Below are 19,189 nucleotides of genomic sequence, written 5' to 3' on the forward strand. Positions count from 1 at the left end.
TGTGTGTTCAGGAGAAAAAAATTTTAATATTAACCGTCACACCTCGCCGCGCGACGCTCGATAGTACGTCATCGCGTTCAGCGATCCCCACTCCGCGCGCCAGAGCTCCCTACTCCACTACGCGTTCCCACTTCGACTCATCCCCACTCCACTGACCCACTTCGCACCGAAGGAGCTCAGTGTGGTTTTCCGTTCATTCAGCTCCATTTCGGACAATTTCGAACTCCATCAAGAGACGTCGTCTCTCGGACTCATCCCCTCATTCTTTCTCGCGTATTTCCATATCTTACGTTTCTATATCTTACTATTTCATACCAGTATTACTATATCTTGCGTTCCATTTAAAAAAGATTAAAAAGTAGAAAATAAAAAAATATATAAAAATAACTTTTTAAAAACCACGGTTATATTTAAATTCACTAGAAAGGAGAAAATAATTTTTTTATGCATTAGTGACTATAAATAAAAGCGTGGAGCGCTAAACTATATTGATGTAATAATCTTCGTGGGCGGTCCACGCTTTTATTTATAGTCACTAATGCCTACAAAAATAAGCGTGGTTTTTAAAAAGTATTTTTATATATTTTTTTATTAAATTAGGAATAATATTAAAATAAAGTACGATCGAAGCATGATCCCGCAGTAATCGGTACAGTTACCCTACATCATGCAAATGCCCTTGAACAGAATGGTCACAGAATAACCAACAATACTGTCAATACTGTTTTCGTTAAACCTTTCCATATTAACAATATAAATATCATCCAGTCCTGTATTGATTTCCAATACATTTGAGGATAACCGACGCCGATCGCGGGCCGTTTACACAATGCGAAACATTTGATTTAAGGGTGACACAGAATACATCCAGGTAGTCTACAAAATTCAAAGGGCCGGCGTAGAATAGCGTAGAATTTACGATCAGCCGGGGGATTACACGAGCGTGGCAGAGATACATAGAAATCTAGAAACAATCCGAGCCCATAGATTATACTCGCCGCTATATTTTTCAGTTCTACGCGATTTCAATTGGCTCCGAACGTTTCTATAACTCGACGGAGACGGGGGCAACGGGGGAGACGAGGGAGAAGGGAAAGAGACAGAAAAATATTACCTTTTTCAATTGAACCGTGCGGAAGATGCAAATGTCGCAGCAAAAGTATCGGTCGTCACGATGCCTCCTCATGTGTCTGCTGAGATCGACCTCGGAGGATCTATCTGCGCCACAGACGGCGCAGCTTACCCTAGTTTCTGGTGCTGTGCCCTTCGCGTGTGCCCTTAAATGCCTTTGGAACGCCTTTTCGATGGTGCAGGCGTACGAGCATAACGAGCACCGATACTCTTCCCTTTCGTATCTACGCATTCAAATTGTATCATAAGTCGAATTTTATAAAAACAGTTAGATCTTTATTTTATCTATCTGATTATTCGCACCTCCCGTTTGAATACTATTACGTTGTTGCATATGAAATGTCCGATTTTTACCACATTTAGAAAAGAAATCGATAAACGAGGGTTAAAGTTTACAGAAAAATTTTGAGTACCTATACCTGACGCGTTGCAATGCCAGTGTTCGTTTCTTCCCCGTCGGTGTCATGCCCTGTGCCACGTGCGCGGCCACGTGGGTCTCCATTTCGCACCTGCTGCTCGTTGTGAAGTCACAGCCCGAGGACGGACAACTTTTCGTTTCTCCTGTTTCCGTGCTAGTCACGGGTGGATGGCAATCGACAATATGCTTTCGTAGGGCTGGCCTCGTTGGTGCAACCACGTCGCAGGAGCCGCACGAATAACCGCGGTGAGCATTGCTCACATTCGGACTGCTTCCTCGCGACCTGCAAATTCAGTTGCGATTTTCAATTTCGCGAAAGCAGTGCCCATACACAGAGTGTTTCGTAAATACTAGTGTAGCAGCTAAACAACGAGGTGAAAAAAGGGGTCCCATGGAAATCACCGACTCGGATTTCTCCGACAACGCCTTTAACCGACAACGAATTTCATCGACAACGATTTTGACCGTCAACAAATTTGATCCACAACAACTCAAAACGACCACAGTATGGCATTATCATACAGCGTTATCATATGTATTATCATACAATATTATCATACTGTGTCTCAAGTCGTTGTGGATCAAATTCGTTGTGGATCAAATTCGTTGTCGGTCAAAATCGTTGTCGATCAAATTCGTTGTCGGTTAAAGGCATTATCGGCCAAAGCTATTGTCGGTCAAATCTGTAGTCGGTGAAATGTTGTCGGTAAAAACCGTGTCAGAGAAATCTGTGTCGATGATTTCCATGGGACCCGAAAAAAAGACAGCGTCCTTCCCTCTTCATCGAGCCAGCCGCGGCCCAAAAAACCACTTCCGGTCAAGGAACCGATTCCCGCGAAAATCATCGACACAAACAAGGAGTAACAGACCGCGTCCTTCTCCTTGTCACCAAGTCAGCTGCTCCCCAAAGCATAAACGCAGCGCGGGCAAAAGTCGACAGGTTATCGAACCTAAGCCCGCGAAGACAAAGGTCCCTCGTCTCTCCCCGCTCTACCTCAAGTGGGTATACAGTGGGTGAGTCCGAAGGAACAGAACACCTAAATATTTCCGTTAGTTTTCGTTGTACAAAAAAACTTCTTGGGACAAAGTTACACTGTTTGAAGGGCCACATGTAACGGTGTGAGGGAAAAAATTTTCAAGGTCATTTTTTATGAGATTTCAAGATCATCGGTGTTTTTTTGAATGGAATGATATATCTTCGTTAAACGTAATGTTGTAGCTGACGTATTTAGTACCATTACTGTCGTACTAAGACGTTACACAAGTAAGTAAACACTAACGTCTTAGTAGTACACACGACAGTAATGGTATTTTAGAGTTATTTAAATTGAAATATCTCCTGAACTACTAACTTTTCGACATACATAGGTTAGTACATTTTTATAACGAATGTCCAGCTGCATCGATCTATGGTATAAAAAATACCACATTCCATTTAAAAAAATGAAGGTGACTTTCATATCTCCAAAAAAAATTAGATAAAAACAAAAATTTTTTGGTATTGTATGAGCCCCATTTTACCATTCAACTTTGTCCTTCAGACATTTGACGTATCTTTAAAAACAACAAAGATATTTGAGATCGTCACGTTACGAGAATCACCCTGTATAAATTAAATAAATCAATAGCTAATAATAAAATGTCGATATTCATTGTAAAAAAAAAATACCGAATGCTACGGAGCAGCGCAGCGCAATCTGTGCGAACTATTTCAACCTCTTTCTATCGTAGAACGGCGAGAAGCGAACGGTGCGACATTTATTTTAAAAAAATTCTCCAATCGCAGTACCGTGCTATTAAAAAAGTATTCGAAATTTCGCGATCGGTATTCGCGAAGCGTCCATAACTCAGGGCAATCCAATATCCTTCGACTGCTTTGATTTACAGCGTGATTTATCTTGGATGTTTGAAGTATCAGAAACGAATTCGAACGAAACGCATGATTTGTCCTCGAGTTCGACAGATTCGTCGGTTTCGTTTTATCGATTCCGCGGCGAGCTAAATAAAAGCCCACAACTTATACACCTGTTTGTCCACTGTTGAATCTACATAATTTTCTATAAATCCACCACTGATTTATCTATTAACTCAATTTTGATTTAATGCATGTGCAACGTTCTCCGGATCTATTGCCGTATATGAGTATTCCACGTGTTGTAGAATTATATTTTCCTTTGCTTTTTCTATAATTAAATGAATCAATTAAAAAAACATACGCGTGGAAAACCACGCGTGGAAGAAGTAAAACTTCTTGCAGTCTAGTAATGTTTAGAAGTAAATGAAGATTAGAAATGGTAAATAATCCTAATGAAGCGACAACAAGATCAGGAGCAACTCTCGATGCAGTATTTGCAAAACATTTAGACAAAATTGAATCAAGAATATTTATATAATATTTTAACTATCACAAGAGTCAATTCTTTCAATGATAGAATCATAGAAAATCATAGAACATAGGAAAAAGTAATGAACGATCAAAATTTGCGACGCAAAGAAGGAGAGCATATGGGAAAGAAAGAGACACAGTTCATAGCATTCCACATACGCTCTCCTTCTTTGTGTCGAAAATTTTGATCGTTCATTATTTTTTTCTATGTTCTATCATTTATATCTATTATATTCTATGTTCTATGATACATATTATTGCCTAGCAATGTAATGGATATATTGATATTGGATATCAATGGATGAATACATACACGGTGGTTCGTTTATCTGGTAACGGAAATATCTTGTGACGCACTGAAGTTACGAAAAAAATTTGTTAACAAAAATTGTTCGGTATGAAGGGGACGATTATATAGTCTAATGCTTTTAAGGACTAGAATGGTGGGGAGGGGGGATTTCAAAGTCAAATTAAGTTTTTTAAATAGAATGTCCTATTTTTTACCACGCTTATTATACCATAGATCAGGCATGCACAGCTCTTTGCTCTCAGAGCAGCTCCCGTGCTCCCAAGTTGCTCCCCGTATGCTCTCAGAGCAGATCGGACGTATGGAAGGGGAAGCCACTAAGCGTGACTTGTAAACAGAGCACGAGAGAAGACGAGTGGGAGGGGCGTGGGGAAGTGGAGAGCGCGCCGGAGTGGTCAGACTACAACAACGTAGACGCCGCCCCCACTCTCACACGCTTTCGTGGGCCCAAAGCGCTATTTCACTATTTTGAGAGCGACAGAGCGAGTCCGATGTATACAAAGGAAAATGTATGCAAAGGAAAATGTTGCTTCAAATGATGAAATATGTATATGTTTTTAGCTGTGACATTAAAATAATGTATTCAAAAACATTTAAACAACATATTTTTACTGTGATTTACTGTGAACAAATATATTTAATTCAGTTGCCCCTTTCCGAGGGCTCCTTTACACCGAATACGAGTCTACGCTCCCTAGTCTCGCGGATGACACTCGCACACTTTTCGACTCACGCGTGGCTTCCGCCGTTTATAGGAGTAGGAACAGGTATTGCTCCAAACATACTATATGTATATGTACTTCTACGCCACCTATGCCGACCATGGCAATTGATTGATCGCTCGCTCTGTCTCGTCCGTTTTGTATACATCGGACTCGCTCTGTCGCTCTCAAAATAGTGAAATAGCGCTTTGGGCCCACGAAAGCGTGTGAGAGTGGGGGCGGCGTCTACGTTGTTGTAGTCTGACCACTCCGGCGCGCTCTCCACTTCCCCACACCCCTCCCACTCGTCTTCTCTCGTGCTCCGTTTACAATTGGTGGGTTCCCCTTCCATACGTCCGAGCAAGGTCACTGCTCCGACCCTGCTCAGGAGCAGGGTCGATTGCTCCTGCTCCCAAATCGTCCACCTGTGCATGCCTGCCATAGATCGATAGAGTATCAAATTCTGAGTATAAAAGTGTTGAACCTCAAATGTCTTAACCCAATAGTTAACGAGATATTATCCAAAGAAGAAACAAAATTGTTTCGATAATATCTCGTTTTTTATTAGGTTTAAGACATTTGAGGTTCAACACTTCTATACTCAGAATTTAATACTCTATCGATCTATGGTATAAAAAATAGGACATCCCATTTAAAAAACTTAATTTGACTTTGAAATCCCCCCTCCCCACCATTCTAGTCATCAAAAAAATTAGACTATATGATTGTACCCTTCATACCGAACAATTTTTGTAAACAAATTTTTTTTGTCACTTCAGTGCATCACAAGATATTTGCGTTATCAGATAAACGAAACTCCCTGTATGTATATTGGATTTATGATATCCAATATTGGATACAGTGATATCCAATGTATCGGATAAATATATCGGATATATTGATGAACGAAATATTTAATAACTTTCATCTATTTACTGGTAAAATCCTTAACATCTAATGCGTTATAATGCTGCTATGTCAATCATATACATTTCTATTCATTCTACTTCAAAGTAATTTAAGTTATAATACAATGGACACTCAAATACTTATGGACGGTAGTGCAGTTATTTTCATAATGCTGCAACAGCTACATGCTGCCGAATAATGCAAATTACGCCTCGCAAACGTAAAAATCGGACTTTTGAGAGTGATCACGGCCCCTCGATTGATCTTTTATCCAGCACTTTTGTCTACTGAAAAGCCCCATCTTTGCATTATTGAGAAATGATCTCAGTCCTGGAAACGAGTCTACCCCCTTAACTTTTAATTACTCGCATATGATACTTACAGTCTCAAAACATTAAATTTGGTGTTTCAAGCATAATCGAAGGTGTTGCATTGAAATAGTTATTGTATTCCATAAAAATTTATTTGTATTAGAGTCATATAAAGTTTCATGTAAGCAGTTATCTGTTTTAGATTTTTGCATATGAAAGGTCCGATTTTAGAATGCAAGTGTTTTGCATTGCGTTTTGAAGAAATACTATTACAGTTGACAGGTTCTTTGTACGTCACTTTGAGGTACTAAACTTACAATCCTATTTTCAATTTTAATTAACAGATATAAATATCCTCTTAAATAAATATGAATTCAACATCAATCAGTGCGATTGTCGCGTGCTCTTTTTGTACATGCAAAAGGTTTTGTTCTGATTGGTCCATCCATCTCGGCGTAATCGGTGAACATACATAGAAAAAAAAGGCACATACAGATCGAATTGAGTAACCTCCTCCTTTATCGAAGTCGGTTAAAAAGAACTACAAAATAGAGATGACAATCTTGTAAATGAAGCATGTGAGTGACCAAAAAATTCAATGTCTGCCATAATACAATCAAGAAACGTGTGATTCTTTGATCAATAAGAAATAGTTGCGGTTGTTTAACGTTACTGTTAAAAATCGGACATTTCATATGCAACAACCTAATAGAAAGTGGAGTGCGAGTAACTGAGGGTTAACGTGTTAAATCGTTCGATATGTGTTCATCTGTAAATGATTGCATACTTCTCAGTGTAAGACGAATGTTCGCTCTCCGAGTCACTGTCGGAAGGGATGTTAGGGATTTCTGAGGCCTCGAGAGCCGCAGTCGCCGCCGATAGTCTTCCAAGCATGGCGGTGTATGCTCCAAGGACCCAGCCATTTAGAACCGGTGTAACAGTCCCTTCCTGTTATTCAATAGAAATATTGTTACAGGTTATTCAAATGATTTAGCTTTGAAAAGGAAATATAAGTGCAGTCTACTAGAAAAAGGAAACCGGAAGTGTATTGATGATCGTAAAAGCCATTTCCGCTATAACGAGCAACCCGCTTCCGGTTCAAAAGAGAGTTTCAGAACATTATTATACAGGGCGTTAAAAAGAAAACCATTCGATATTTATATGATACATCGGACACACGGTACTGAGTAAAAAAGTAAAAGTTAACATAGGTAAAAAAGGGTCAATCATTTCTGAGATGTAAACATTTTTGTATGTTAGCATCGAGATTAACTGGCTTCCTCAAACGTTTCCAAAAACCACCAAATATTTTTCTCGTAACTGAAACTGCCATCGATTTGGAGATTGAAACCTTCCCTTTACGACGATTCCTTAAAAATTAATCTACGATTTTGTTCACTATTTTATGGAACAAAAACGAGGAACAAGTTCGGTCGTGTAAAGCCCTCATCAATTGGTTACTACATCCACTTTTAAAACATCGTTGTAAAGAAGAAGCTTGAATCTTTAAATCTATAGTAGTTTCAGTCGTGAAAAAACTTTGTCAAAGTTTTCACGGACACATCTTCAGTTTCGCGACTGCTACATTATGAAATTATAAAAAGAAATTAAACCGACTTCGAAAAAACGCACTAAAAAGTATAAAATAATTTCAATTTAATTTATGTGAATACCACGCGAACTTAAATACGATACAATCTTTTCGGAGGCGGTGCAAAATTGAAAATTATCCAAATGACAGATGTTGCTGATTTCATTGGAATATGGTGGACTTGGAAATCAATAGGTGGGAAGAGAAGATACATTAATATGTGAAAGCATGTAGAAGAATTGAAGGATTTTCGTAATTTTCAGTGTCGAAAATGTTCAATTTTGTGCCGCCTCCGAAAGGATTGTATTGTATTTAAGTTCGTGTGTATTCACATCAATTAAATGGAAATTATTTCATAGTTTTTAGTGCGTTTTTTCGAAGTCGGTTTAATTTCTTTTTATACAATTTTTTTATTTCACACTTTTTATCAAGGGACCAATCGGGAGATATACCCTACACTGATTGGTCCATCCATCTCGGAGTATTCGGTGAACATACATGAAATGTAGGATCAAAGATATCTTTCGTCTGAATATTCACAAATCTCCGTCTGAGATTTACAAAAACGTCTTTCTCTGTTAACCGTCACATTCCAAATCGTAATTTATAAATATCTGAAAGCCGCAATCAATAACGGTAACGACGCGACGCGACGTCGCGTTACTGTTCCTAATATCAAATATTCAGCGGAGTTCACAACGGCATAACCACCCTACACTTTCGCAAATAAAATCGTAAAGAATAAAAAAATGCAAAATTTTTTTTCACGGGACCACCCGGAGGACATACAACACCTGGCCGAATGTTCTCGATCGGAGGCATTGATACGGATTTTAGAGATAACATTCACAATTTAGAAGTATAAAATATTACTTTATGGAGTTAAAACTGATGGGAAATGAAAAGGGGCTTATTGAAGAATGAAAAACGACAAAAAAACATAAGCTTCCATTTATTATAACAAAGAAACGAGAAAATAAACAAAATGTTACACGGAAAAAAAGTTACCGTTTAATAGATCAGCTGGAAGAAAGTTTCCGATTCGATTACCACTGCCCATCACCAAATTTGTTCAACAATTACTGTTGGATGATTCTCATAGAGTTTTTTGCGCTAATTCCGAATCTGCCCTTAATTTTTCCCCTAGACGCCCACTTTTTGAGAAACTTGATTTTGAAAAAAAACAAATTTTTCAACTTTAAACAAATATTGTGATGTTATTATAAAAGATATTGGATTGATCTTTGCAGCAAAAGATTCTGTAGACTTTCTCGAATACAGTGATATCCAATATTAATACATTATGAATGTTTAAACATGTTTGAACAAACGTTAAAGATGGAGAGACACCACTTTTGCCTCAATTCTTGAGGATATTTTTCAGTTTATCTTGAAAAATAAGGGTCTGGCGTAAAATCTAACTGTATCACGCGATAGAGCAGACTTTTATCTTGAGGAACCACTCTTTAAAGTTTGCAACATCAACGTTTTTTCGAATCTAAAAGCAAAATATCTTCGCCCGACATGAGTTGCCGCCAGTGGCGCTCGCCATTAGTACGGCCGTTCGCCGCTCCCGCATCCCGTCACTGGCGGCAACTCATGTCGGGCGAAGATATTTTGCTTTTTGATTCGAAAAAACGTCGACGTTGCAAAAGTTTAAAGGGTGGTTTCTCAAGATAAAAGTCTGCTCTATCGCGTGATACAGTTAGATTTTACGCCAGACCCTTATTTTTTAAGATAAACTGAAAAATATCCTGAACAATTGAGGCAAAAGTGGTGTCTCTCCATTTTTAACGTTTGTTCTAACATGTTTAATGTTTATATGTATCTAACATGTATCCGGGAAAGTCTACAGAATGTTTTGCTGCAAAGAACAATCTAATATCTTTCATAATAACATCACAATATTTGTTTAAAGTTGAAAAATATGTTTTTTTTTCAAAATCAAGTTTCATTGTTGAACAAATTTGGTGGTGGGCAATGGTAATCGAATCGAAAACTTTCTTCCATCTGATCTATTAATCGGGAACTTTTTTCCGTGTAACATTTTGTTTATTTTCTCGTTTCTCTGTTATAATAAGTGGAAGCATATGTTATTTTGTTGTTTTTTATTCTTTAATAAGCCCCTTTTCATTTCCCATCAGTTTTAACTCCATAAAGTAATATTTTATACTTCTAAATTGTGAATGTTTTCTCTAAAATCCGTATCAATGCCTCCGATCTGAAACATTCTGCCAGGGGTGTAATCTCAAAATTTGAAAAAATATTCTCCACGAAAGGTAAAAAATAATACCATTATTCTTCTATCTCGATCACCAGAGCACTGTTGTTCACATGATTGTATGTGCATTCTTTATAATGCTTTAAATTGCGTAGGAGAAAGTTTTGTTATTATGTATTGGATTGGCAAGAAAGTAAATTCGGTATTTTAAGGTGAAAATAAATCCAATTTTGGTAAAATTTTAAAGTTTTATGAGCAACCAGAAAGATGGCAAAAGATCATCGACCAAAATGGAAAATATTTAACTGATTAAAGTTGATTGCTCGAATAGAAAAATTGGATTTTATTTCACCTTAAAATACCGAAATTACTTTCTTGCCCCAACCCAATAGATATCTACTCCGATACAATATAAAATAAACTTCTCTTGCCTTTGTAGTGAAAAAGTTAAGCCCTCATCATCACATCAGAGCCCATAATTCCCTATTTTCGCATACGCATCAGTATAATAGTTCAGTAGCATTTTATTCGAATGAGAAGAATAAAGATTGTACGATCCATGTCCAAAAATACGAAAGCAAAGTGGGAAAACCGTTTCAGTCGATTGGCGATATCCTGAATTCTTAACAGGAAAGTCGATAAGTTAGTTCGTGGTTCATTAGTCAGATCCAAAAACGGCGTTTACTAAATGAAATGATTTTCAATCAATTTGCGTCCAGTCGATCATTCTACGAGCGGATTAAGTCTCATTTCAGTTACGACATGACTGTCTATTTTTCACATTAATTGCCAATTACTCGGTTCCATTCTTCTTTTAGACTGAGCTTCGCGAAATCGATCAAACTCAAAACGTACCTTATCGAAAGCAAGGTAAGCCATCGGATCAAGCAGCTTCGTCGGAAGATTATTGTTGGCCGAGCGGTGGGAACTGTTTGTACTTCCGCTGTCGCTTTCCTCCCCTGCATCTTCGTTGTCGTTATTTTCCTTTGGAACTGAAGTCTGCACAATAAAGAAAAATCGATTATAAAATCGATTCTTCATTGAAATTTTAATACACACCTTATCAATTTTCATAATTTTCATTGTTCCGAATATAAGAATAATTGCGTCTACCGCGCCGAGAGTATAATCGGAGCCGAACGTAGAAAAGGGCAGCATGTAAATACGGATCGCGCGGTCGAAGCGTATCGGTGTGAACCACTACTAATCCAATTACAAAACTTCTTTATTTTTCATTATGTTTCTATGGTACTTTCACTAGCTTATTTCTGGCCTTTCTTCTGATTAGAATGACACCAGACACGATCTAATTTGAACTGTATTTAGTGGTTTAATCAACGATGAAAGTTCCGGGCGCAAGGAAGGTCAGCAAACGTGCGGGCTTTTGAACTGTGCCGGCGATGGCGACTGTCCGCGTCTCTTCCTTTCCCATACGCTGTCTATCCGCAGTCTAATAATTAGTAAATGTTTCTTGTACCTGGTTATCATTTTCGTCAGATTTTTCGATGTTTCCTTCGCTGTCGTCGCGTTGCTGCTCATCGTTCCTTTCGTTTTCCTTTTTCTCCGCCTCATCCCTGTCCTTGGAGGATTTCGTGACCAGTTCCATGGGTCCATATGGTGGTCCGGCTGATGTCAGTGGTAACGGCACCATGTCCGGTCGGTGGAGAGCACTCAGGGCAAATGCTGCCCTAGGGAGCAGCTGCGTCGCGCTTGGGGGCAGAATAGGGTGCCTTCGGGCGAGACGCGGGTCACCCCAAAGTTCACCCGCGGCGTGAAGACTCCAGATCCCATATTCCATCTGTAAAATTCATCCCAAGATTGCTTTTCACATCTAGAATTACCATCCATCCAGGTTTCTCGGATTTTTCCCAATTTTTAAGCCGCCCATAGACGTTCGGGAGAACCTTTTCTAATATAATTTAGGTTTTCCAGTGTTTGCTTCCACTGCCATTAACGATTTTGTTCCCAACAGCTCCCTATCTACGGACTAACTTTGTACACCCACTGTATATAAAAAAATATTACTGGTAATTTAAAGGTCCATTCGGTAAGAATCGGTAAACTTCGGCAATGCTCGTTGAATGCTCGTATATATTTTATAATATATATTGCAATGTATTAAAATTATTATAAGCAAAATTACATTATTTATATTTATATTATTAATTATAAATAGGTTTAATTGTAAGCAATACTAGTTGAAAATATTGTATATTTGTTTGTGAGGTTGTATAATGAGTCTGTGAGGTTAAAATTATAAATACATGTATACATGGATATATTCATATTGTTTGTAAGTAATATGTTTTCCGTGTACGCTACGTTACTTTATTTGTAACATATTTTGTAATAAACATTTTTGTAGTACCACCGTAATGGATATTCTTAAAATATATTCTCTACGGTTATCATTTTATTATAGTTCTTTTTAAATTAAAATAAATAGTTTTTGAGACATTGACACGAAACAAGAATAATAAATCCAGTGGACTTAAACTTCCCACTTGCCTATACAAACAATTTGAAGTGACAGTAGAATGATAGACATCATAGGTGCCGTCCGAAGTGTTGCCTCTTTTTGTACCTTTATTCATTGGTATAGAATAAAGTGCAGAATATAGAATAGAGTATAGAGTATAAAGCCTACAAATAGTACGACGACCTCTGTATGTAATACTCGTTGAAGGAGATTCTGATGGTGGTTCAATGGCGCGGCGTTCAGCCATCGGCCATTTTCACGAAGAACGAAAACGTTACTGCGAGCTAATAAAACTACGACAACAAATCAAATACAAAAAATACACGATCTTTAGAAATAAGTAACAATTAAGAAGTGAACTGTAGCTAGAAACTCTTATTTCGGTAATTATTTAGAAAGAGGTACTCCTCTCCGATTTTGATGAAATTTAAATATGTTATAGATTTCGACATTTTCAACAACTTTTCCTTTTCGCATATGAGGGAGCCTCTATTAGTTGGGTTGCCCTTGGTTCGTCGACAGCCCATTTCACCGACACTTTCATCGACGATTTGACCGTGTTAGTGTCGGTCAAATCGTGTCGATGAAGACATTTGTCGACGATTTGACCGTGTAGATAAAAACATAGTGTCGACGAAAGTTACTGTTGGTCAAATCGTCGATGAAAACAGTGTCGGCGAAATGAGTTGTCGCCGAACCGAGGGTAACCCCTATTAGTTTTCGAGATATTCGCAAAAAACTATTGCTATTACTGAACTGAATTTTCCGTATTCGTGCACGCTCCGTGACATCGTAAGCTTATTCCGGAGCGGCGTCTATTTACTGTTTTTGTAAACACGTTGTGGACTTCAGAAAGAAAACAGGGTCTGACTCTGGTTATACAGGTTGTTTTCGAAATCGTAGTACAACCGGGCTACATGCAAAAATACGGCAGCTCGTTTTCCAGAAAATCGAGTTTGGAAATGCAGAGATTACACGTGATATTGCATAGGAATCGTCTGACCCATCTGACCATGATCAACCAAATCTACTTTGTGCATACATATACTAAAGCTAAATATGTTGTAGTCTTTATATCTTTATATCTTAAAAATTGTCGATTTTACAGACGAGTAAGAAAAAGTGTCAACCATTTTCCATTAAATCATAAGTCTAGAACTATCAAACCGATGAAAATAAGTTTTTGGGAGCTTATAGTGAAAACATAAGAGTATCTACTAAAAATATTGTCATTTGAAAAAGATGTTTTTTTCACCATTTATTTATTAAATTCTCCTAAATGATCGAAATGTCACAATATGCACCACTAAAAATTGCTGTACCATTATTCAAAATATTGTTTACATTATTAAATAGATCGGTATCTAATTAATTACTAAACATTTACGTATTGTATGAGGTATTATACCAATTTCATATCCATAAAATTTCAAAAATCATAGGGGATGGAAATATTCTAACTAGGAAGAAATGTTTCATTTTCGACTTAAAATAACTCCGAGTGCGAATGGTTAAATCAAGTTACTTGCAAGACAGAGAAACGTGAAAAGATTTAAATCACGTTTCATACAAGTCGTTCTGCGAGACTATCCGAAATGGCTGTAAATACGATTAACAGAGGACCAAGAATAGAGAACGGTTAATGGGAAAGACGATATTTGTCAGATTATTCCGTCGGGATATCTATTATGCTGGATGAGTTTTATTGGTGAAAAATAGATGAGAATACTCGGCGAAGACGGGAATAGAGGCACACTTAATAATTAATTAAGTCTGCGAGCATGTAAAATCTTGATCGTTGCTAGATCGCTCACCCGGAGGGAAACAGTTTTGAACTGATTTATGGGGAATCCTTGTCGTAGAGAATGTCTATGGCAAATTAAATGATATAATCAAATATCTTGCATACACTAATAAAGTACTAGAATTTTGTAAAAGCTCAGAGGAACCATAAAAATTTTAAATATTTCTTCTTCTCAGGTCATGAGTTGGCAAGAAAGTAATTTCGGTATTTTAACGTGAAATAGAGCTCAATTTTTTTATTCAAGCAATAAACTTTAATGAATAAGATATTCACCCTTTTGTTCGATGATCTTTTGCCAAAAAGAATAAACAAGAAAATATTTTATTGATTAAAGTTCATCGCTTGAATAAAGAAATTCGGTTTTATTTCACCTTAAAATCCCGAAATTACTTTCTTGCCAACCCAATACAACCGATCGAATTTGTTCAAGTAGATGGAATTCGCATTTGCTAGCAAATATTTCAAACATAAATAGCATAGCAGCGAATAATACAATCGGTAAATAGAAAATGAAACGTAAAGACACCGAAAATGCAAAATAAATATTCGTGTAATACGATGAGTTGAAAGTTGCGTGTCCGCGATGGCGGCTGCAGAGAAATATCAATAATTGATGAAAATAATTCAAAGTCGCACCGTAAAAACATAATTATCGCATACGCGTTAATGCATTTGTTTTCGCGCTAATTCCTTCAATATGATACTTAATAAATTATTGAAGATAATTTTCATTAAATGTTTTTCGCCCAATATGTACAAGCTGGAATGAGGATTACAATGAATTCTCGTAATGAGCTACACAAATGCGAGCACATCTACGTGTAAAATCCTTTTCAGGCGATACACAAGATCGAAGTTAAAAATAAAATTACAATCGTTCATATATAACAAGAATATTGTTATATGAATAATGTTCCTCTGTTTCGTTCATTTCAACTTCATTTGAGTAACTACTCTCTGCTCCCAGACACCAATTAGTTAAAACTCTGAACAAATATAACATTTAAAAGCATTAAAAACTCTACGTTATATCTGTTATAATATTTTATTTCAGAAATCGAAGTGTGTAAAAATTCTTTTGATTCACTGTAGGGGACACCGGGGCTAGTTGACTAATGAGGTTAGTTGACTAATCCATTCTAATTGTAATAGTATAAAGTAGATTATGCTGATTTCCGCGATATTGAAACATAAGAATGACTAGCTCAGCATGCAATGTGTTGTCGTGACCGAAACTTGCGTGTTATACCAATAAGAATAAAAATCTAAAAACATCGGCGGTAAGTAAATATTTTTGTTTCGACTATTTATTAATTCTTGTCCATTAAGTACTGCTTGATATTTTTTCATGATTAATTTATAGAAATATGATACATTGACTATAATTTGGGGTATTTTATTTTATCCGCTGCATCGAGGTTATGCATGCGTGGCCCTTTACAATGATATAAATGTCGAACGGGGCCGCTTGACTATGCATAGGATTTACGTTATTCAACAAAGTTTCCTTGTCCTCAGAATCAGAAGATGATTCAGAATGCTTGATCTGCAATGAATCTTACACTGATAGCGTTTGTGGTGAAAACTGAGTGCAGTGCACACGTTGCAGCAAATGGACTCACGAAAAATGCATTAGATGTGTGTATTAACTGTGACTCGGATGATGATTTGTAAGCCTAATTAAGTTTGCCTACGAATCATCATCTGATGCACTACAGTAGATGTGTATGTACAAATAACACTTTAAGTACTATTAACCTTCAGCTTCACATTTTTTAAAAGAATTTTTATAAGAATAAAATTAAATCTATTTGTTTACTTTTTATCCTGTTTTATTCTTTATCCCAAATTTATTAAAAACGAGGCTATTTATGAAATTCATTCGTCGGGGTCTAAGAGACTCCACCTTACTCTATTTCTGTGTTATTAGACCTTACCTTGCAGAGGTTAATACTATTATTTTTTCTTCAATACTTAAAAGTAACTGTTAAGTCAACTAATCCCATCAGATATGTCAACTAACCCCACAACCGGGGTTTGTTGACTTATTGCTCTCACACTAATCTAAATTTGATTAAAACTACAACTAGGTTCAATCAAAGCGATTTTCAAAATTAAATCTGTATACCCAAGGCAATGTGCAAACTTACGGTGTATAAGTCAGCAAAATACTAATGGTTCATTGGAAAAAATTAAATATGTTAAAAGTTAGTCAATTAGCCCCGGTCTCCCCTACTATGTTAAATAACTAAAACTAATTATGTTTGTGAAATAATCAAGTCTAATTCCGATGCGATTACATTATTCAGTTATTATTGTTTAAATCAAAAACAAGCATCATATCCATTTTCGATTTGAAGAGATTTTTAGATTCTTCAGGTGGTTTAAATTAGGTGTTACGTTTTTGGAAGAAATTGAACCTATGCATTTCGCAATTACGGTAAAATTAATGTAATAATTCGTTTCAGCAAACAAAAGAGTATTCGATATCTCTGGTGTTTTACAATACCGTGTATTTCATCTGTACCTTTAAAATGTAATTCGTTTTTCTATATATTTTGTAAAAATATATAAACTGCTTAAGACAATAAAGAAAAACTTTGTATCATTATGTCCTGTGATGGATAAATACATATATGTATGTACATTGGACATCTGTATGCATGTGGACCATTATACTGACGCCCACGTATACAAACAATATTAATATAATTAGCTTTTTCACCGTTACGTTTTAGTACTGTATTTACCCCGCACTTCGCCATTTACGCAAATTGTACTAATTTATTCATGTATCTGTTACGTCAATTATATGCTATAGGTATACATTGTGCTCATTCACTACTGCGTAATAAAAACATAAATCACAAGAATAATACTGGTTGCTAATGCAGAAAAGATAGCATTTGTTACTCGTAATGAAATCGTATTATTATCATATCCATTATTATTATCATTTTTAATGGAAAATGAAAAACAACTGAACAATAATAGAAAATTAAATATTAAATTAATGTGACTACGTTAAGGGAGTAGACTCCTTTTTCCAGGATTGCAAGGGTGCGGGATTCGCGTTCTCATTTCTCGATAACACTGTCCAACAATCAAAAAACGTTTCGATTCTCACTATGCGATTCTACTAGGTTTATGAAATATACAAGAGCATTATGGACATATGAAAATGCTGAAATCTGTTAAGAAATATTATTCAACTCGTTAATATTTGATATTATAACGATGGATTATTTCAAAATTTATCAATATATTCGATTTTTACAAAAAACAGCAAGTGATTCCAAACTTTTGGTCGGTAGTGTATATGCAATATAGAATTTTTGATTTTAACACGAAAATGTTCGAACGAAGTAAATTTGTTACAGTGTATGACGAGTTAATTAAAAACGCTCGTAAAGACACTTGAAACTTCAAAAAATTACCATGACCTAGTTGCTATTAGAGCAATAATTTACGCCCCATATCAGAGATAATAAAATATTTTGAATGTTTGCGAGAGTAACTACAATGAATCTTTTTTGAAGTGTTGGACCACAATTACCTGAAATTTCAAATTCTACGTATCTCAGTGCTTTACGAGTTGTTCTAGATTGTAAACAATACCTGGTAGTCTAAAGTTAGTTGAATAAGGACGGACAGCCACAAACGAAAGTTTTTTCTACAAAAAATTCCGTCAGATTTGTGCCTCTACAATATTTGGTTGCTGGTACATCAAGAAAAACTTCATCTTAATTGCTAGACAGCGGATTTTATGCATTTATGATAAAAATGAGTCGGTCAAACTTAAAGCAATAAAAAATTTCGAAAAATATGGAAATATGGAGACATTATTTTCAAAGAATTAAACTTATCTACATAATAAATAAATCTTTATTTAGCTCCATATAATAATATATTTCCCTGAAAATTATGCATAAATATTTTATTTTGCATAACGATCCGCTGTCTATTAATTGCATACGATTAGTGTGATGAAATATTACTGAACGCAAACTTTACAAAATGCAAGCAGAATAAAAAATGATTGCGTTTATACACAGTGGCTAAAAAAAAGTACTCATCCGATGTTGTCTTTTAATTATCAGAAAAACAGTTAATTAAAACATATTTACATCAAACTATTTTTTAATAACACAATTTCGCATGATGTAATCTCACGTAAATAATGGTAAACCTGTCACGTTGAAAAAGTCCTATGTAAAAACCAACAAATAATGATATGTGGACGTGTATGTATAAATAATCTATTTTTTTCTGAAGTTTTGATTAATTGCAGGATAATTTTTCTGACGTGGATATCTTAATTATATTGGCGTATCGAAGTTCTACTGGAACAGTTTTTTATGCCCAATCAATGCGATAAACAGATTTAATAATTTTTAATCGACCATCTATTTTATAATATTACTCAAAGCATTATAATATAATTACCAACATTTTATTATATCTTCATGTTTATTATAGTTTAAATATTTTATACTCACGGTTAGATCAGATTATTCACGAGTCTCTCAAGTGCATGTTAGTTAATTTTAGTTAATTTGGATCACTAGAATTCTACTAGAAGTAAGAAGAAATAACATAAATATTCGCTGTGTACCCTTAACATTGTAATGATTGAAAACCTAAACACAACAAATACAATAATAATAAAAAAAATAAGAAACTTATCCTATAATTCATCAATTTAGATTTGTAGACATATCATAAAGAGTGTAAAACTAATACATACAAAACATGTTTTATAAAAATCATGTTGTCAGACATACTGACATTTTTAAATTAGTTGTCGATATAATTATTAAATGTCATTCGTATATTTACTTTTAACTCCATCTTCACATGCTGACTATCTAAAATCTAACGTGTTAAAAGAAGTACAAAATCGTGTTGTTTCAGTGGATTAAAAGCAGCGG

The 19,189-nt window shown here is 35.8% G+C and overlaps 1 protein-coding gene across 6 annotated transcripts in view; it reads right to left on the bottom strand.

Moving 5' to 3' along the window:
- LOC143212100 (uncharacterized) overlaps positions 1 to 19,189 on the bottom strand; it is a 42,326-nt gene that overhangs the window by 16,488 nt on the left and 6,649 nt on the right. For 4 of the 6 annotated variants that reach the window (XM_076430470.1, XM_076430469.1, XM_076430467.1 and 1 more), the window contains exons 2-6: positions 11,453 to 11,773; positions 10,831 to 10,974; positions 6,951 to 7,111; positions 1,545 to 1,832; positions 1,115 to 1,355 (exon numbers count right to left, since the gene is read on the bottom strand). In XM_076430470.1, coding sequence (XP_076286585.1) covers positions 1,115 to 1,355; positions 1,545 to 1,832; positions 6,951 to 7,111; positions 10,831 to 10,974; positions 11,453 to 11,773 — 1,155 coding nt within the window. Of the gene's footprint in view, positions 1 to 1,114; positions 1,356 to 1,544; positions 1,833 to 6,950; positions 7,112 to 10,830; positions 10,975 to 11,452; positions 11,774 to 12,483; positions 17,860 to 19,189 lie in introns of those variants that run through there. The other 2 variants (XM_076430471.1, XM_076430473.1) reach the window with 2 other exon arrangements.

This window comes from Lasioglossum baleicum, chromosome 9 (assembly GCF_051020765.1).
Source record: "Lasioglossum baleicum chromosome 9, iyLasBale1, whole genome shotgun sequence".
In the NCBI taxonomy this organism is placed as follows: Eukaryota; Metazoa; Arthropoda; class Insecta; order Hymenoptera; family Halictidae; genus Lasioglossum; species Lasioglossum baleicum.